The following is a 21,093-nucleotide window of genomic DNA, read 5'->3' as shown; positions in this document are numbered from 1 at the left end:
CTCACCGGAATCGAGTCTTTTAGGATACCCAGCATCCACTTCATACAGGTCTTCATCAGAGTACCGTACATACAAGGGACCCTTTGTGACATAGGTTTTGCCATTCGGAAATTGCGTCATAGAATCAAACCCTGTGCTCATGCTACGGCTAATACCCCAGTTGCCATAAATGTCTTATGGATACCCTCCAACAACTGATGACGCTTTTCCATTTGTGAATTTAATATACTGACCGCCCTTTGTGGCATAAGCATACCCGTTACGTTTGTTATAAATAATACTATCAAATCCTTGGGTAAAATTTTCAGGCAAATCGTCAAAACCATAATTTAACAGCGTCGGGTAAGCAGGGTTAAGAGTACTAGCATGTCTATCTGTATATCGCGCGTAAATATTCCCTTTAAACAAGTATGTACGTATAACCGTTTGATAATGTGGTCATGGCATCAAATCCGGAGTTAAACGGAAACAACGTTATTACAAAATGTCTATAGTTTTCCGCATTAACAGCGGCCTTGTGAGGGGCCGAATTGGCTAGCTTTCTGCAAAAATCTTCATGGTAACCAATGTCGTCCATGTGAGCTAAAGCATGGGCTAATTCGTGTACAATAGTTGACATTTTACTCCAAAATCCCGAAAGACTTGGGTATTTATAGTACTGAGCGTACATACAAACTGTGCGCGATCCTTTCCAAGTGTATGCCATCCAGTTAGATTTGCAGTATTCCCCTCCATGGATGTAAGTAATCGTATCTGATCTTAACAATCTCTCCATTATCCTGAACTTTTCTATAAGAAAGTCTGCACTTGTTGTTCCAAACCAAGCTAAAACTCGGTCTGGACTACTTCGAAGGTCTGAAATAGCAGATGCTATATAAAGGTATGAAGCGCGGTGAAGTTCTTTTGTCAGTTTTATCTGGGCTGCATTTACGTGGACAACAGGATCTAGAGGAACATTCAAACTATCACTACGTTTATGAGATTTCCCAACTAATAGGGTACTTTTTTGTTCCTTTTCAAGAGCGCGAGCCCTTTGCCCAATGGTTCCATTGCCCCTTTTTTCCCCGACCACTTGAAAACTAACTAATGGCGAAGATAGATGATTTATTTTGATGGGGATACCTGGTTTACCAGGTTCGTTCATACCCTTTACACTACCTACTGCATTTTCTATGTAAGTGTCTACTGCTACAGAGTACGTTCCAGCTTTGCTCATGTCGTATCCTTCAGAAAGTTCAAACTGCCACGAGCACGAACTGATCAGGGCCAGGAGTACTGCGCTTTATGGAAATACCATCGTATGGTATCTTGTTTCCATTCCGCGTGACAGACAGGCAATCAGAAGTTAGTTGCACCAGCGGTGTGCGCCACTTGAGCACAGAAAAGTCTCGCTGTCCCTCGTTGTTTAAGTTGAATTTACATAAAATTATTACAAGCCGGGAGTACCCCGGGCTATCGATGTTCTCTGATATTCTTGGCTTGGCTACATATCACAATTGTCCTGCACTCTCTAAAACCTAACCTTGGTTTCGATAAGACGTCCTGCAGTATCGCTGTGTCGACGGGTTTGGATATTAAGCAATATCCAACGCGAAATTCTGGTCCGACTCGGAGGTTCCTTCGTGTAGCACATGTGCCGCCATCTTTGAAATGTATGGCGGCACTGAAATTTACAAATATCACTCTCTGCGCAACTTACATGGTTCTGTTAGCAGGAGATATACAGGAGAATCCAGGGCCAGTGACGGATGCTTGTGCTGTTTGCACTAAAGGATGCCGAAAGAATCAGATGGCGATACAATGCGATTCATGCGACAAGTGGTTTCATGCTAAGTGTATCGGTATGAAGAGAACGGAATATGATAAACTTTGCCAACCTTCTTTGGCTTGGGAATGCATAACTTGTTTATCTCCTGGCTTTGACACACCTGTCCGCAAGTCACATGAAAAAACTAACACGGGAGGAAAAGAAGGAAACCCCAGAGTAACGATGAATAGTCTTCATGCAAATCTTAAGAAGAGAGGAATGAAATTTGCTCATGTAAATATTACAACTTTGCCGGGACACTATGCTGACGCCGAAGTACTAATGGAGAAAGCAGCATTGGATGTGTTTGCGGTGACAGAATCGCGTCTAGATTGTATATTGCCCGATAGTAAGATATGTCCTTCCGGTTATACATGCTACAGAAAAGATAGAAATCGCAATGGAGGTGGTTGTGCCGTTTTTGTAAGGAGCAAATGGCCAAGCAAGCGGAGAAGTGACTTGGAATCTGACTGTTTAGAAATGGTATGCGTAGAAATATGTCCCGAAAAGGCTAAGAACACGATATTTGCTGTGATGTATAAACCACCAAATATGAATCAAGAGAAATTTATCTCAGGCCTGGAGCAGGAGTTTCTCGCCAAATTGGACGACGAAAGGGTAAAGGATTTGATCATTATGGGAGATTTCAATGCTAATGTTATTGCCCAGAAACCATGCAAATATACCAGAAAATTAATGCAAACGACTCGTCTCCATGGTCTGAGTCAACTTGTCAAAGAACCCACACGCGTGACGGAATTCACAAGTACTGCAATTGACCTTGTGTTTGTTAATAACACTCACCGTATTGTCTCGCATGGAGTCCAGGAATTCGGAGCAAGTGATCATTCTGTTACTTTTGCCGTAAAGAAAGCCGGAGTTTGCAAAGCTCACGTGGAAATCCGCGACGTAAGATCTTTTAAACATTACAATAAAGAACATTTTCAGAGAGACATTGCTAGCGTTCCCTGGAGTGTTATAGAGTCTTTTGACGATATTAATGATGCTGTAGTCGCCTGGAATAATCTTTTTGTTGATGTTGCAAACCAGCATGCTCCTTTAAAGAGAGTTAGAACAAAACATGCGTCTAAACCTTGGATCACTAATGACCTTAAAAAACTGATGGCTGAAAGAGACTATGCATTAAGAGTTGCTAAGAGATCTGGCAATCAGGAACAGTGGAATGAGTACCGTAGATTGAAAAACTACACGAACAGAAAGATGAGATCAGCGGAGGCGTTGCACTATAAAAATCTTATTGAGTCAGCTGAGAATCCTAAGGACATGTGGCGTTCGCTAAACTCCGTGATTGGTTCTAATAAGCAGGGGGGCTCACCTCTTCAAGTATATGGCAGGAAACGTTTAGTAACCGAGGCAAAAAGCGTAGCAACAAAATTCAACAAGTTTTTTGCTGCCATTGGCAGCAAAGTTGCTGGTCGATTGAACCCTGTGAGTAAGGACGCATGGAAGAAATATGAAACGGTGAAAGAAGCAAATACGAAGAGTGATATCGAATCCACCTGGGACTTACAACGGGTTGAACAGAAGACTGTTCAAAGGATTTTTCATTCCTTGAAAGTGATTAGGCGGCTGGACTTGACAAAATTCCAGCAAGGCTGCTTAAAGATGCTGAGATGGAGCTTGCTCCGTCAATCACCTATCTTGTGAACAAATCAATTAGCGATGGTATTGTCCCTGATCTGTGGAAAGTTGCACGCGTTACTCCTTTACACAAGTCTGATGATAAATTGCAAGTTGAGAACTATCGGCCTATCTCTGTGTTGCCGGTATTGAGTAAAGTCGTAGAAAGAGCAGTGCATTCCCAGTTGAATGCCCATCTACATCAGCTAAATTTTCTGTATCAACACCAGTGTGGCTTCAGGCGTGGGCATAGCACTGAACAGGCTATCACGCAATTGAATAACTGGGTTCTAGAATCTATGGACGAAGGTAAAGTAACCGGCCTACTGTTTATCGATATCTCTAAGGCGTTTGACTCTCTGAACCACAAAGTGCTACTACGCAAGCTCGAGCATTTAGGACTGTCTGAAAATCTTTAAGATGGTTCAGATCATATTTACAAATATAGACAGCAAAGTGTTTTGATAAACGGAGAATCATCAGAGCCACATACCATCACACTTGGCGTGCCACAAGGCAGCATCTTGGGCCCCTTGCTGTTTAATGTGTACATTAATAGCCTGTCAAATGCTGTTAAAAAGACCCGGGTGATTTTGTATGCAGATGATGCTGTTCTCTTTTGCGACGCATCAAACGTCAAGAACTTCAAATTGCTCTGAGAAGTGAATTCGCTAAAATAAGTAATTGGTACACCGACAAAGGTGGACTATAAATGTCAAGAAGACCAAACTTATGCTGACAGGCAGTAAAAGGATGTTGTCCTTATTTGAAGACTTTGAGTTTCAATCAATGGTACACAAATCGATCGCGTGCAGTCATTCAAATATCTGGGAGTAACAATGGTTGCAAAATGGAGCTGGAAGCCACATATCAGCAATTTGCTAAAGAAAATAGGTCATCGACTTTCTCTGTTTAATCGCATATTTCATATGTTAGACAATAGAACTCGCATAGCCTTCTACAATGGGCTAGTGCTGCCACACCTAGACTATGCCGACACAGTATGGGGAGATCAACCCGGTCTAAAATCAGAAATGGAAAAATGCAAAGTTTCAGAACAAATTTGCGAAAAAAATTAAATTAGGCAAAATGTCTTCTTCAGAGCTCTGAGTCACTGAATTGGCTCCCTCTGGCTGGAAGACGTCTTTCTCACCGATGCACAGCCGTACAAAATGCAATTAAAGGAGACATTCCGCAACATTTTGAAAGTTTTAAATCGACATTAAGAAGTTTACATGGCTACAACACTAGACATGGATACCTACCTAACTGCCTAAACCTAAAACGGAAAGCGGAAAGAGAGTATCCTACTTCCGCTTTACAAATGACTGGTTGTCTCTTCCAGAATTTTTAAGAAAGCCGATGCCATGCGAGATTTTTAAGAAGACCCTTACAAAGTTCTTACTGGATAAACATTTTAGACTATGAAAAATATTTTTAGTTGCACAATGTTATATAATGTTAATAGATAACTATTTGTAATTAGTTTTTTTTGGACAGTAGGTAGTTATTTTATATTTTAGATCTGTGACATTTGTACTTCCTTTTAGATTTTAAGACTTTTTTATTTCCCATTTTTAACCTTAGTTAGTAGTATCTTAATTCTTGTCCTAGTTTTTAATCTTAGTTAGCATACAAAATGGGTTTTGTCTTTTTATTGTATTTTAGATTTTAATGTATTTTAATGTTTAACATTTATTTTCTCAGAGGACCCTCCTGAAAACCACCCCCTAGGTGATTGGAGGCCTCCTCTTAAAATATTATTTATTATTATTATTATTATTATTATTATTATTATTATTATTTGCATTCAATTGTGTCGGTAGTTTTGTATCTCGGTGAACACTCAAGGGAGGCAGAGAAAACTCTGTGTAAACCAAGTAAAATGGAGATATTAAAGGACGTTCGCGCTAATTGTTTATGCGCATCTCTACTGCGCACGTAATTCATACTTTGAGCGCGCGCGCTAAGTAAAATTTCTAAGAACATATAGGGTGAGCTGCCGTTCCTCTAGCTTCGCTTGCAATTTGCTCTCTTAAATGGTCGGTGACCCCTACTTTTTTCTTAACGGATCACTTTTATTAATTAATATGTACGTTTTGCGAGAAAATGAAAAAAATCTATCGAGTGGAAGTTTGATTTTTTGGTCACACTGACGGTTTGAATTCCGCTTTTTGAGCTTTCTTTTCTGCCGTACGACAGTTTCAAATGCTTTTTTCCAGGGTTTAGTTTTACAAAAAAGATGGCAAAACGAGGAATTATTTACACAACAAACACACTTCTACAAAATGTGACTAGGATCGTTAGCCTCCGTTTACTCATCTTCTTTATTTTTAACTTTGAACCCTGAACACCATGTTGAATAACGTGCGCCAATTTTTCAAAATCAGGGTAGTTTTCCACATGCTTTCTCTTTTAAACGAAGTCGGTGACCCCAACTTTTTTTCGCATTCCTGACACAAGTAACTCATTATCTGACCGCAGAAAAAAAAAAAATTAAAGAAATCTATTGAGTAGAAAATTTTTGCGCGGACTTCCTTAAGAGAAATTGTATTGCACTTTAACCAAGGAACTCGTTTTTCTAAATGGTGACTTTCCACTCGTCCATAGGGCAAGTACTTATAACATGACATTCTTTTAAGTGGATAATGGAGAAGGTACTTTGTTGTGTTCTTTTATTCTTTCTACAGGAAGGTGTCATTGATTGCCCTAGATGCAATTCAGTAAAATTCATGTAATGACAAAAACATTTAATCGGCGGGACGCAAAGAGGGTGCTTTACTTTTGTAATTTTAAGAACAAAAGACGACAAAATGTTTGAAAGACATATTCGGACTGATCTTCTGTCATGTTCATTTATAAACTACAAGTTACAACGTTGAATTTAATATGCAGATTTAGCCAAGCCTCAACGCGGTGCTCCACACTTATTTTCTGGTTCTTAAAATTTTGTGAAAATGCTCTCATTGAAGAAACGCACAGTTATTGAAGTTATTAAACGAACACTACTCAAGAAAGATCCACAGCCGAAATAAATCGTCAGCTCAATGTTTTTCTTTACCCTAGTTAAAAAAGTAATTTTTGAGCCCGCGATTCAATGGAAAACTCTAACCTGGTCAGCGGTCAGCTTCAAATACACATGACCTGTATGAGCTGCACACTTGAGCCCGTGATATGGTCATGTGATACTGAAACCGGATACCTTACTTTGACAGCTGTCAATACACTATCACAAGGATGTCCAATATGGAAGAAAATACACGCCGACGTTAATCTTAAAGACCCACCTTCACGCAAACGGCCTTGCGATCGTTTGTTATTGTTTTTAAACGGCTCAATCCTTCTTGTAGCGGTCTGATTGGTTGCCGAAATATTCTTAAGAGCGAGAAATTCGTCACGTATATTTAAAACAAATTGGAGCAGCCAACTCAGCGAATTACTTTGTGACGTTTCCATATCTACGGCCATTTACAAATCTTCGGCTTCCACGAAAAGAATTTCTGATGTTTCTCATATGAAAGTTTCAATGACATAGAAAGCGACTAAGTGTTATTATTTTCTGTAAGCGTCAGAAAGCGACTAAGCAGAAGACTCCAACATTTACTTTCACATTCGATTGTTTTGCATATTGCTATAGTTTGTCTTACAAGGAAACAGTGATTTTGAAGTCCTTCATAGTCATTATAGAGAATAGTCTGGAGGGAAATAAACAGCGTATACGACTCGATAGCAACTCATTGGTTATCGCGTGCAAAATAGCACTTGTTCAGTGACTCCTGCATTACAGTTTTATCCTTTGAAAGCCAATCATGTATACGTGTGAACTAATCTTCATTCAAATCTACCTGAACCTGTGGCTAACTAAAATAATTATTTTAATTCAATCGTACGACAAGACACGGAGGAAGAAAAAGAAAACAGTCCTGGAAACCCATTCTTTTATTACAAAGTCGCGAGACGCTCTATTTATATCGCGCGAATAAAACACCGCGAACTTACTTGCCAAGATGCCGCATTCAATACAATCAGGTATTCAAACAACATCACGACAAGAGATTTGTCAAATCTCCATTTCTTTGATTCATAACACAACTCCTCTGAGACGAATACTGACAATATTTTCTTCGGGAGAAGTGTACAACATATATAACTGCGAGGTATCATTTTGCAGAAAACATTTTGCACAAAGAAAGAGCGATAAAAAAGGTTTGGCCTACACAGTCACAAATAATTCCAGAGAACAACAGCCTGAAAATTGAAGAATAAATTCTTGCATGCTTGTGGATGATTCTTGACAAGATGACTCCGAAGGAAACGGATTTTGAAAGAAAACCTGCTCAGAAACAATTTCGTGCTGCACAAAATTCATAAACAGCAAACGTAGCGCCCTTTTGGGTGAAGTTGGGCCTTTAACGTTCGTTTGGATATGATAAGATTGCATTTTCCTCCCATGGTCGGGTTGCCTTGTGACTCCCCCCCCCCCCCTCCCCCTTTTCCCAAAGTCCGCAGGCGCGGGAGCGCGAACGCTACCATTTTTTTTTTTGGCTTTGTGGGTTTTTCAATTTTTTTTCCCTGGTGCTCCCCTGGCTTGCTTTGCACGCTGGAGCTCCGTTATAACGAGTACGCGAGTAAATAGAAATGCTAATAATGAGAAAACTAACAGAATAACTAACAAATACTCGACATGCTTGATTATAAAGAAAGTTTTTAATTTGCGTAGTAGAATTAGCGGTTCAGAGTAGGCCGTTCCAACTCTCGTGGTGCATAATGGAAGCATGGCCTGTAAATGTTAAAGCAATTAGACGATCAAAGAGAAAAGCATTGTTTAGAGTTTTGAAAATGTTTTAGTAGCTAAGTGCTCACACAAGCGTTCGAAAAATGACGGGTGTTTCTTAAATATACCAACTTCAGGCACCCACAACATCAGGTTTACTATGGAAAAGGAAGTTGATCACAGAATAACATTCCTACTGTTACTGTTATTATTGTAACAATGGTCCCCATTCACACATTACTAGTGTCTATCGCAAGAAAACAAAGAATAATTTAACTTTCATGTCGTCTTCATATAAACTAGGTCTCATTTGCACTTTTTGAATCTATAGTGAACTGAAATTAATGTTGAAATACTGTCATTACTTACTTGGTTTCAGAAACGTCGAATTCAATATCTTCATATGCGTCTCCATTTGACATCCACATCAAAAAAACTATCCACCAGAATGGCGGCATCTTTAGTCAGCTTGGTGTATCCTTTGGAGCTCAGCAAAGTGAAATTTGTCAATCAAAAACGAAAAATTTTATCAACCCTCCAAAACCAAAGCAGTTCTACTGCCTTAGTTTCTTCCGCGGCACGAGCTTCAAGATGTACAAAAAATACGCCACGGATGAGGCATCTTAAGAGAATAAGATTTTCTTTCAATTTAATCCTTGTAATTTCTGTTTTTTTCTTTCCTAAACTTTAGTATTGTATTTGGCTTATTATTACTTCCAAGTTGTTTTTTCCTACCTATAAGGAAACTATATCTGAATGATTTTCCACTGCAAATGAATAAAATCTTGAGGCAATTTATTTGCACCCAATTATGCCCACCCTGCAACAAATAATTGAACACTTCGGTATAGAGTACCCTCAGTTTAGAATTGTGTTGTTCCGAAAATAAAATAATATCTCATTTGCGGCTGTCGTTTCACACTTTGTGTCACGATGATACATGATTACCTACTTGAAAGCCAAAGAACAAACATTAATTGTTTCTCGTAGTCATCTGTGCACATTTTGTACACCATTAACAAAGTGTTTAACTACGAAGTATTGATAATAAACAAGCACAAAAACATATGCTTCTCGTCAAGCAAGTTCTGCATTTTGCCCCCTTTCATTTTGCGATTTTTATTGAATTCCCACAAAAAATTATATTTGTAGTTGAATAATTCTTCCAAAAACATAAATCTGAAATTTATGTAGCTAAAAAGAAATAAGTCTATTTTACCAAGCATAAATGGTATTGTGAGAAGGCACTTCGGGTGATTGTTGATAGAAAGTGAAGTAAACAGCGTAGCTACTCCAGTTTTATACATCAGGCGCTGACTGCTATTGATAAAGGTTATTATTTTAACGCCTTAAATGGACCGGTTTCAATTAAATTGTTTTACAATGAATTATTAAAAATCGTTATTAGAGAAAGCCCCTTTTCCGACGGTAATAAGTTATACTTTTATCCCGCAATTTAATGTTTAATTTTCAAACATCAGTTTAATTTCGTCGATCAAAAAACTTTGGCAACGATCATCCGTTAGATCAATAGTTCGTGTACAAAAATACATTGCTACTAACCGCCTTCTTGTTGTCAATGAGGTATTGCCAGGAAATTGAATGGTAACACTTTTGTTTGTTCGTGTACGATTTGGCCAAGGCCAGTCCCAATAGTAGATCAGTTTAGTAGGTCAGCCTTAGTCCTACACATTACGGTAATGGTCACAAATATGGGCATAACAATTACTGGAAACCAAATTCAAAAGTGATCGTTTTTTACTCGTACATGTAAAAAAGTGTTTCCAAGAGACTGGACACAACTTCAAATCATTCTATAGAGTTTGGATGAATAGGCCGTTCTCTTTTGAAACTGCAGTGATCTTGAGAAAATTGCACCTCTTGTCACGAAAAAAGATAAGATTTGAAGATTTGAAGTTTCTTCCGTTTTAATCCTTGTAACTCCTTTGAACTCTTCCTCAAAATTGTAAGTATTGTATTTGGCTTATTATTGCCTCTACCTATTACGGAATTATTCTGCATGACTTTCCAGTGCAAAACAATAAACTTCCACCAAATAATTGGGCACTAATCGGCACAGTGTATCTTGATTTAGAAGTGTGTTGTTCCGAAAATAAAAGAATATCTCGTTCGCGGCAAACGTTTTACAATCTGCGTTACGATGATACATGGTTGAATATATGGCAGCCCGAAAACGAATATTTAGCGGGTCTCTGTCGCATCAATAAGAAAAAACATCTGTGCACATTATATAACCCGGCACCACGAAGCATTAATTTTAAACTCGTAAAATATTATTCGAGATATATGATTCGAGCTTCTGTTGTGACAAGTCCCTGACTGTTGGGCATCGAAGGTTAATCAAGCTTTGCATTTTGTCCTCCATCATGCTGTGTTTGGCATTGCAATTCCCACTAAAATACTTATTTTTAGTTGAAGAATTCTTCAAAAGATAAAATGTACTCTTTTTTCCCTGAAATTTATGTTACTAAAAAGAAATTTTTTTTTTTTTTTTTTTTTTTTAGTTTTTCTAAGTTTATTTACCAAGCACAAGTGGTGTTAAGTGAAGGCACTCTGTATGATAGTTATTAAAGAGTGAGGTAAACAGCGTAGCTACACCAGTTTTATACATCAGGTGTTGGCCTATTTTGATAAGAGTTATTGTTTAAGCGCCCTAAATGTTCCGGTCACTTGTTTTCCGGGTAATTATTAAAATCGATATGTGAGCAAGCCCTTTTCTCCCGACTGAAATAACCTCGATCCCGCAATAGAGTTTTAATTTTTAAATATTTTTTTTTTCAATTTTAGCGTTTTTCAATAACAAAACTTTGGCAAAAATCATCCGTTAGATCTACAGTTCGTGAACAAAAATATATTGGTACTTTAGTGCCTTCTTGTGGTATGTGAACTGTTGCCAGAAAAGTGAATAGCAATATTTTTAATCGTGTAAGATTTGGCCAAGGGGTGTCCCAAGGAAATGTCAGTTTATTCGATATCCGTTTTTTTTTTTCAGCCTTAGCCTGGACACTATCATAAATGGTTATAAATACCCGAGTAAGAAAACGAGAATAAATAAATAAATAAATAAAAAAAAACTTGAAACTGAATTCAAAAGTGATCGTTTTTTTCCTCTTACATGTAAAACAAGTGTTTCCAAGAGACTGAACACACCTTCAAATCATTCTATAGAATTTGGTTGAAAAGGCCGATCTCTTTTGAAACGGCAGTGATCTTTAGAAAATTGCACCTCTTGTCACGAAAAAAAAAATAAGATTTGAAAATTTGAAGTTTCTTCCCTTTTTATCCTTTTAACTCTTCTTTAAACTTAATGAATGTATTTGGCTTATTATTTCTTCTTAGGTGTTTTTTTTTATACCTACAACGGAATTATTCTGCATGATTTTTCCACTGCAAAAGAATAAAATCTAAACGCAGTTTTTATACACAAAATGCCCACCCTCCACCAAAAAATTGGGCACTACTCGGTACAGAATACCCTGTGCTGAAAACTGTGTTGTAACGAAAGTAAAAGAATATCTCGTTCGCGACAAACGTTTTACAATCTGCACCACGATGATACATGGTTGAATATATGGCACCCCCAAAACGAATATTTAGCGGTTCCCTTTGTGGCATCAAGTAAACACATTTGTGCACATTTCAAAACCGGCACCACGAAGCCTTGATTTTAAACTCGTAAAATATGATTCGAGACATTATGTGTCCCTGACTGTTCAGCATCGAAGGTTAACCAATTTTGTCCCCCATCAGGTTGTGATTGGTATTGAATTTCCCACTAAAACAAATATATATTTTTTAAGTTGAAGAATTCTTCGAAATAATAAATCTACCCTTTTTTCCCTGAAGTTTATGTTAAACAAATAATTAAGTTTATCTTACCAAGCACTTGAGGTGTTGTGAGAAGGTGAGAAGGCACTTCGGTTGATAGTTGTTAAAGAGTGAAGTAAACAGCGTAGCTACACCAGTTTTATACATCAGGCGTTGACTGCTATTGGTAAGATGTATTGTTTTAACGCCTTAAATGGAAAGATCTTTTGTTTTAGGGTAATTATTTAAAAATCTTTATTATATATACAAAGTCCTCTTTTCGAAGGAAATAACCTCGATCCCGAAGTTGAGTTTTAATTTCCAAATATTATTTTTAGGGTTTTGTCGATAACAAAACTTTGCCAAAGATCATCCATTAGATCTTCAGTTCGTGAACAAAAATACATTGGTACTTCAATGCCTTTTCGTGACCGATAAAGCTAGTTAGTGTTGCTAGGAAATCGAATAGTGTATGATTTGGCCAAGGCTAGTCCCAATGGAAGGTCAGTTTATTCTAAATCCCTTTTTTTTCTTTCAGCCTTAGTCCTGCACATAACTTTTTAAAAATGGTCATAAGTATGGTCATAAAAAATACTGGAAACAAAATTCAAACGTGTTCCTTACTTTTTCGTACATGAAAACAAGTGTTTCCAAGAGACTGGAATCACCTTCAAATCATTCTATAGAATTTGGATGAAAAGGCAATTCCCTTTTGAAACGGCAATGACCTCGAGAAAATTGCACCTCTTGTCACGAAAAAAAATATAAAAATACTGATTGACTTTAGAGTTTTAAGGCACCATTGTTTTTGGGCACAAGTGTTTCTAAGAGATTGAAAACACTGTCAAATAATTCCATGAATTTGGTTAAAAATAAATGGGAACCAAATTGAAGAGTGATCGTTTTTTCTAGTACATGTAAAACAAGTGTTTCCAAGAAACTGAACACACCTTCAAGTCATTCTATAGAATTTGGTTGAAAAGGCCGTTCCCTTTTGAAACGGCAAAACAAAAAAAAAAAAAAAAAAGATATTTAAAGGGGAAAGTCAAAATTAACCAAAAATAAAAATGAAAAAAAAAACAAAAAAAAAAAAAAAAAAAAAAAAAAAAAAAAAAAAATACAAAAAAAATTGGAACCTAATTCAAGAGCTATCCTTTTTTTCTTGTACATGTAAAACAAGTGTTTTCGAGAGACTGGACACACCTTCAAATCATTCTATAGAGTTTGGTTGAAAAGGCCGTTCCCTTTTGAAACTGACCTTGAGACAAGTGCACTTCTTGTCACGAAAAAAAAAACGATAAAAGTACTGATTGGCATTACAGTTTAAAGGCACTATTGTTTTAGGGCACAATCGTTTCTGAAAAATTAAAAACTTTGTCATAAAGTTTTATAGACTTTGGTTAAAAAAGGCGTTCTATTTTACAAAAAAATCCATCAACTTAGAAATAATTGTAATTTATTCTTGAGTGGACGAGGACAGGAGATATATAAAAATTCATTCAATACAATAGCAATCACACTTACAAACTCTAATGCCAATCACTATTTTTATCTCTTTTTCGTGACAAGACGTGCAATTTTCTTGAGGTCACTGCCGTTTTAAAAGGAAACCGCCTTTTCATCCAAATTCTATAGAATGACTTGAAGGTGTGTCCAGTCTCTTGGAAACACTTGTTTTACATGAACGAGAAAAAACGATCACTCTTGAGTTTGGTTTCCAGTAATTTTTATGACCATACTTACGACAATTTAAAGTTATGTGCAGGACTAAGGCTGGAAGGAAAAAAAAGGATATACAATCAACTGACCTTCCATTGGGACTGGCCTTGGCCAAATCGTACAAGATCAAAAAGTATCACTATTTAATATCCTAGCAACACTTTATCGGCCACGAAAAGGCACTGAAGTACCAATGTATTTCTTCTGTTCACAAACTGTAGATCTAATGTATGATCTTTAGCAAAGTTTTGTTATCGACAAAACCCTAAAAATGATCATTGGAAATTAAAACTCAACTTCGGGATCAAGGTTATTTCCTTCGGAAAATGGACTTTCTTTAATAAAGACTTTAAATAATTATCCTGAAAATAAATGATCTGTCCATTTAAGGCGTTAAAACAAAAACTCTTATTAATAGCAGCCAACGCCTGATGTATAAAACTGGTGTAGCTACGCTGTTTACTTCACTCTTTAACAACTATCAACCGAAGAGCCTTCTCACCTTTTCACAACACCTCAAGTGCTTGGTAAGATAAAGTTAATTCTTTTTATTTAAATAAACTTCAAGGGAAAAAAGGCAGACTAAATATTTCGAAGAATTCTTCAACTAAAACTATTTTTTTAGTGGGAAATTTAATGCCAAACACAACATGATTGGGGACAAAATTGGTTAACCTTCGATGCTAAACAGTCAGGGACTTGTCACAACAGAAGCTCGAATCATATGTCTCGAATCATATTTTACGATTTCGAAATCAAGGCTTCGTGGTGCCGGGTTTGAAATGTGCACAGATGTGTTTACTTGATACCACAAAGAGAACCGCTAAATATTCGTTTTCGGGCTGCCATATATTCAACCATGTATCATCGTGGCGCAGATTGTAAAACGTTTGCCACGAACGAGATATTCTTTTAATTTCGTAACAACACAGTTTTTAACACAGGATATTCTGTACCGAGTAGTGCCCAATTATTTGGTGGAGGGTTGGCATTGGGTGTATAAAAACTGCGTCAAGATTTTATTCTTTTGCAGTGGAAAAATCATGCAGAATAATTCCGTTATAAGTGAAAAAAACCTTAGAAGTAATAATAAGCCAAATACAATACTAAAGTTTGAGGAAGAGTTAGAAGAAGTTAAAAGGATAAAAACGGAAATCTTCAAATCGTATCTTTTTTCGTGACAAGAGGTGTAATTTTCTCAAGATGACTGTCGTTTCTTAAGAGAACGGCTTTTTCAGCCAAGTTCTATAGAATGATTTGAAGTTGTGTCCAGTCTCTTGGAAACACTTTTTTGGCAAGTACGAGTAAAAAACGATCACTCTTGAATTTGGTTTCCAGTAATTGTTATGCCCATATTTGTGACAATTTAAAGTAATGTGCAGGACTAAGGCTGAAAGAAAATAACCTGACCTTCCATTGGGACTGGCCATGGCCAAATCGTTCACGAGCAAAAGCATTACTATTCAATTTCCGGCAATACTTCATTCACCACAAGAAGGCGGTTAGTAGCAATGTATTTTTGTACACGAAGGTGTGTTCAGTCTCTTGGAAACACTTGTTTTACATGTGCGAGGAAAAAACGATCACTCTTGAATTTTGTTTTCCTATAATTTTTATGAATGTATTTATGATCATTTAAAGTGATATCGAGTAAACTGACCTTTCATTTGGCGCGGCCTAAGCCTAATCGTACATGTTTAAAATATTGTTTTTCACTTTCCTGGCGATTCTTCATTCACCACAAGAAGGCGCTTAAGTACCAATTACTTATTTCTGTGCACGAACTGTTGATCTAACGGATGATCGTTGCCAAAGTTTTTTTCATCGAAGAGATCTTAAACTGATATTTGAAAATTAAAACTCAATTGCGGCATTCAAGTACAACTTATTTCCGTCGGAAAAGGGGCTTACTCTAGTTACTTTTTGTAATAATTCTTTGTAAAACAATTTAATTGAAACTGGCCCATTTAAGGCGTTCTCACCAGTAGCAGCCTAAGCCTGATGTATAAAACTGGTGTACTAGTAGCTATGCTTTTTACTTCACTCTTTAACAGCAATCACCCGAAGCGCCTTCTCACAACACCACTTATGCTTGGTAAAATAAACTTATTTCTTTTAAGCTACATGAATTTTAGATTTATGTTTTTGGAAGAATTATTCAACTACAAATATAAATTTTAGTAGGAAATTCAATGCAAATTGCAAAATGAACCGGCACAAAGTGCAACTCTTGGTTAGCCTCGATGCTCGCAAATGACTTGTCGATCACAACAGAAGCTCGAAGCATGTGTGTTTTAATTTGTTCTTGTTTAAAATCAAGACTTCGTAGTTAAACACTTTGTTAAACAAAATGTGTTTTACAAAATGTGCACAGATGACCACGGGAAACGAATAAAGTTTTTAATTTTTGGCTTTTAGTTTTGGAGGGTTGATAAAAAATTTTCATATTTGACTGACAAATTTTACTTTGCAGAGCTCCAAAAGATACACCAAGCTGACTAAAGATGCTGCCATTCTGGTGGATAGTCTTTTTGATGTGGAGGTCAAATGGAGACGCATATGAAGATATTGAATTCGACGTTTCTGAAACCAAGTAAGTAATGACAGTATTTCAACATTAATTTCTCTTCACTATAGTTTCAAAAAGTGCAAATGAGATCCAGTTTATACAAAGACGACATGAAAGTTAAATTATTCTTTGCCTACTTGTGATAGACACTAGTAATGTGTGAATGGGGACCATTGTTACAATCATAACAACAACAGTAGGAATGTTATTCTGTGATCAACTTCCTTTTCCATAGTAAACCTGATGTTGTGGGTGCCTGAAGTTGGTATATTTAAGAAACACCTGGCATTTTTCACACGCATGTGAGCACTTAGCTACTAAAAACATTTTCAAAATTCTAAACAATGCGTTTGACTTTGCTCGTCTAATTGCTTTAATGTTTAAAGGCCACGCTTCCATCATGCACCACCAGAGTTAGAGCAGCCTACTCTGAACCGCTAATCCTACTACGCAAATTAAAAACTTTCTTTGCAATCAAGCATAACGAGTATTTGTTAGTTATTCTGTTAATTTTTTTTATCATTAGCATTTCTATTTACTCGCGTACTCGTAATAACGGAGCTCCAGCGCGCAAAGCGTGCCAGCGGAGCACCATGGGTAGAAAACCCATGCGGCCAAAAAAAAAAAAAAAATGGTAGCGTTCGCCCGCCCGCGCCTACGGACTCTGAGACAGGCAGGAAGGGAAGTCACAAGGCAGCCCGACCAGGGGAGGAGAGTGCAATCTTATCATATCCCAACGAACGTTAAGGTTAACGTCGGCGTGTATCTTCTTTCATATTGGACATCCTTTTGATGGTGAATTGACAGCTGTCAACACAAGGTATCCGCTTTCAGTATCACATGACCATATCGCGGGGTCAAGTGTGCAGCTCATTGAGGTCATGTGTTTTTGAAGCTGATCCACTGACCAGGTTATAGTCTTTCATTGAATCGCGAGCTCAAATCTAATTATTTGGTCTAGGGTAAAGACAGTATTGGAGCTGACGATTTATTTTGGCTCTGGATTTTTCTTGAGTAGTATACGTTTAATAACTTCAATAACTGCGCGTTTCTTCAATGCAAGCATTTTCGCAAAATTTTAAGAACCAGAAAATGAGTGTGGAGCTCCGCCTTTAGGCTTGGCTAAATCTTTATATTAAATTCAACGTTGTAACTTGTAGTTTACAAATGAACATGAGGGAAGATCTTTCAAACATTTTGTCTTTTATAATAACAAAAGTAAAGCACCCACTTTGCGTCCCGCCGATTAAATTTTTTTTTGTCATTTCATGACTTTTACTGAATTGTATCTAGGGCAAAATGATCAATGTCACCTTCCAGTAGAAATAATAAAGGAACACGACAAAGTACTTCTCCATTATCCGCTTGAAAGAATGTCATGTTATAAGTACTTGCTCTATAGACGAGTGGAAAGTCACCTTTTAGAAAAACGAGTTCCCTGATAAAAATGCAATAAAATTTCTCTTAAATATTTCATTTTACTTGGTTTACACAGAGTTTTCTCTGCCTCCCTTGAGTGTTCACCGAGATACAGAACCACGGAGAAAATTGAATGCAAATTCAAAATTAAAGAACGAGGGACAACAAGACTTTTCTGTGCTCAAATGGCGCACACCGCTGGTGCAACTGACCTCTGATTGCCTGTCTGTCACGCGGAATGGAAAGAAGATACCATACGATGGTATTTCCATAAAGCGCAGTACTCCTGGCCCTGATCAGTTCGTGCTCGTGGCAGTTGGACAGACCGTGTCGTCCACCTTTGAAGTTTCTGAAGGATACGACATGAGCAAAGCTGGAACGTATTCTATAGCAGTAGACACTTACATAGAATATGCAATAGGTAGTGTAAAGGGTATGAACGAGCCTGGTAAACCAGGTATCCCCATCAAAATAAATCATCTATCTTCGCCATCAGTTAGTTTTCAAGTGGCCGGAAGAAAGGCGGGTCATGAAACCCTGGGGCAAAGGGCTCGCGCTCTTGAAAAGAAACAAAAACGTACCGTAGTGGTCGGGAACTTTCAAAAACGTAGTGGTAGTTTGAATGTTCCTCTAGATCCTGTTGTCGAGGGAAATGCAGCCCAGAAAAAACTAACCAAAGAAGATCACCGCGCTGCATACCTTTATATAGCATCTGCTATTTCAGACCTCGGAAGCAGTCCAGACCGTGTTAGAACTTGGTTTGGGACAACAAGTGCAGACTTTCTTATCGAAAAGTTCAGGGTAATGGAGATATTGTTAAGATCAGATACAATTACTTATGTCCATGGAGGGGGTAAATGCCAATATAACTGGTATGCATACACTTATAAAGGATCGCGCAAAGTTTATCTGTGCGGTTTGTTCGAGAGATCCCTAAGTCTTTCAAGATCAAGATATGATAGTAGAATGGGAACAATTGTACACGAACTAGCCCATGCTTTAGCTTACATGGACGACATTGCTTACGGTATAAGTAATTGCAAACAATTGGCAAAGTCGGCCCCTCACAGAGCGGCTAATAATGCGGACAGCTATTGCTATTTTGTAGATACGCTGTTTCCATTTAACTACGGTTTTGATGCCATGACCACATTATCAAACGGTTATACATACTTGTTTAAAGGGAATATTTACGCGCGATATACAGATAGGCATGCTAATACTCTTAACCCTGCTAACCCGGTGCTGTTAAATGACGGTTTTGACGATTTGCCTGAAAAGTTTACCCAAGGGTTTGATAGTTTTATTTATAACAAACTAAACGGGTATCCTTATGCCACAAAGGGCGGTCAGTATATTAAGTTCACAGATGGAAAGGCGTCATCAGTTGTTGGAGGGTATCCATTCGACATTTATGGCCACTGGGGTATTAGCCGTAGCATGAGCACATGGTTTGATTCTATGACGCAACTTCCTAATGGCAAAACTTATGTCACAAAGGGTCCCTTGTATGTACGGTACTCTGATGAAGACCTGTATGAAGTGGATGCTGGGTATCCCAAAAGACTTGATTCCGGTGAGTGGGGAAATTTGCCAGAAAACTTTAAAAGTGGTTTTGATGCAATGGAGGTTTTCCCGAATGGTAAACTTTATGTGGTTAAGGGCACTGAATACATTCGATATTCTAACCCTTCGAGTTTGCAAGTTGATACTGGTTATCCCCAGCCTATTAAGGGACACTGGGGAAACGTTCCCCAATATTAAATTCGTCTTATATTTTAAGGGGAAGTTTTTTAAATTACAGTGGAATTCTGACTACTCGAAGCCTCTATTTCTCAAACCTCTCGTTACCTCCAACCTAGCTAAGGTCGTTTCCCTTGAGTTTCCTTCACTCAGTCAAGTACTACGCAATTTTACCCTCGATTTCGCGTATCGTATCCTTTTGAGGCTAAAGTTATTGGGGTTCCACGGTTATTTTGTCGACTTTGGAATATTACTAAAGGGCTAGAAATAGTACATGTAGAAGCACCGTTTGAGCTTAGTGACTTAGACGGTCTCTAAAGGAGCTGGATGTTCTTATATATCATTCTTGATTTTGGGTTTTTAGGTATTTTGGTTTTGGGTATATAAGTATATATGGGCATTTTGGTTTTTGGTATATTATTTCTTGATTTGGGTCTTAATTTTGGTTCTGGGTATATAGGTATATTTAAGTATTCTTGATTTAAGTCTTATAATTTTGGTTATGGGTATATAAAACTTGGGTTTTATTACCTTATTATTTTTAGTGCTATTGAGGATTTGCTGTTATTAACTAGTCGTACACATGTAACATGAAGGGAAAATAAATTAAGTTACATTACAAAACTTACAATTGCCATGACTATATTTTTATCCTCCTTGTCCCCTATTATCCAGGACTAAAGTTGAGTTTTTCGAAGGTTCATAGCTGCATAAAAGAAAAACCCTTTTCAACCGAATTCTGTAGAATGATTAAAAGGTGTTTTTAATCTCTTAGAAATAATTGTTTAACAGATGCACACAAAACTGAGTTGTATAGGTAATCACATGATTTCGAGTGCAATTTGGGATAAATCAGCACGAGTAAATTTTTCAAAGGCTAACCAAATTGCACGAGCCCGTATAATCAGGTGCTTTTATCCTTATTCAGTTGTATTGGTTTGGGCTGAAATGTCCAACTTTAATTCACGCTTGTAATCTTTCTTCTTTTCGAGCTGTCGCGTAAGAAAATCCACGATTGGTAGTTTTCAGAAGTTTCGTAAATCCTCTCTTGTGCTGTACAAACGTCTAATTCCAAGTACTTTGGTTTATATACTTATAACTTTCGTTAAATCGGTCAAACTTTTCATGAATCGTTATGTTTTTGCTCGATTTTTGCTCTCTCAAACACTTCGAGATCGGCCGCCATTTTGTTTTGGCGCGCTTTCCGACTTTCCTGTCAATCAATTTAATTTCAACTTTCTGCACCCAATTTCAACTTTTTGCACTCAATTTCAACTTTCAACACTGTTTGGGATTAATTGACGTGCTCTCAGCCTATGAGCATGCAGAAATGTGTGTATGTATATTATTGGCCTTGAAATTGGCTTCCACTTAATCTATTTTCTTCTTTTCCTTTTTGGGTTTATGGCCATCTAGGGTAATTAGCAAGCATGGTGTATGTCTGATTTCGAGAAATAAAAAAAAAAAAGAATGTGCGTCCTGTACTATATAAACATTACCCACCTTTGAAACAATTGCCACGTACATGCAAATATCCAAATACACTTGAAATTGCTTTCCACCGATTTTTATATCGTTTTAGAGTATTCATCT

General features: G+C 37.4%; 2 protein-coding genes across 2 annotated transcripts; both read left to right on the top strand.

Annotated features, from left to right (window-relative positions):
- The first annotated feature begins 1,654 nt into the window (after positions 1-1,654).
- On the top strand, positions 1,655-3,475 carry LOC144663120 (uncharacterized). Its single transcript, XM_078524057.1, has one exon. The coding sequence runs from the start codon at positions 1,655-1,657 to the stop codon at positions 3,473-3,475; it is 1,821 nt and encodes a 606-aa protein (XP_078380183.1).
- A 12,798-nt stretch (positions 3,476-16,273) lies between these two features.
- LOC144663119 (uncharacterized) lies at positions 16,274-19,521 on the top strand. The gene is made up of 3 exons (XM_078524056.1): positions 16,274-16,362; positions 16,865-16,935; positions 17,834-19,521. Exons 1-3 carry the CDS (start codon positions 16,274-16,276, stop codon positions 19,519-19,521), a joined length of 1,848 nt encoding a protein of 615 aa, XP_078380182.1.
- The last annotated feature ends 1,572 nt before the right edge of the window (positions 19,522-21,093 follow it).

This window comes from Oculina patagonica, chromosome 8 (assembly GCF_052425735.1).
Source record: "Oculina patagonica isolate OP01 chromosome 8, crgOcupat, whole genome shotgun sequence".
In the NCBI taxonomy this organism is placed as follows: domain Eukaryota; kingdom Metazoa; phylum Cnidaria; class Anthozoa; order Scleractinia; family Oculinidae; genus Oculina; species Oculina patagonica.
This window is presented reverse-complemented; position numbering and strand designations above follow the sequence as displayed.

Bases quoted from the DNA above. Each gene is read 5' to 3' on its own strand.
- LOC144663119 (XM_078524056.1), top strand. From the start codon at position 16,274: ATGCTGCCATTCTGGTGGATAGTCTTTTTGATGTGGAGGTCAAATGGA. The intron at 16,363-16,864 runs GTAAGTAATGAC...TTTTATCATTAG, and splicing joins TTCGACGTTTCTGAAACCAA to CATTTCTATTTACTCGCGTA. The intron at 16,936-17,833 runs GTAGAAAACCCA...TGGTTTACACAG, and splicing joins GTGCCAGCGGAGCACCATGG to AGTTTTCTCTGCCTCCCTTG.
- LOC144663120 (XM_078524057.1), top strand. From the start codon at position 1,655: ATGGCGGCACTGAAATTTACAAATATCACTCTCTGCGCAACTTACATG.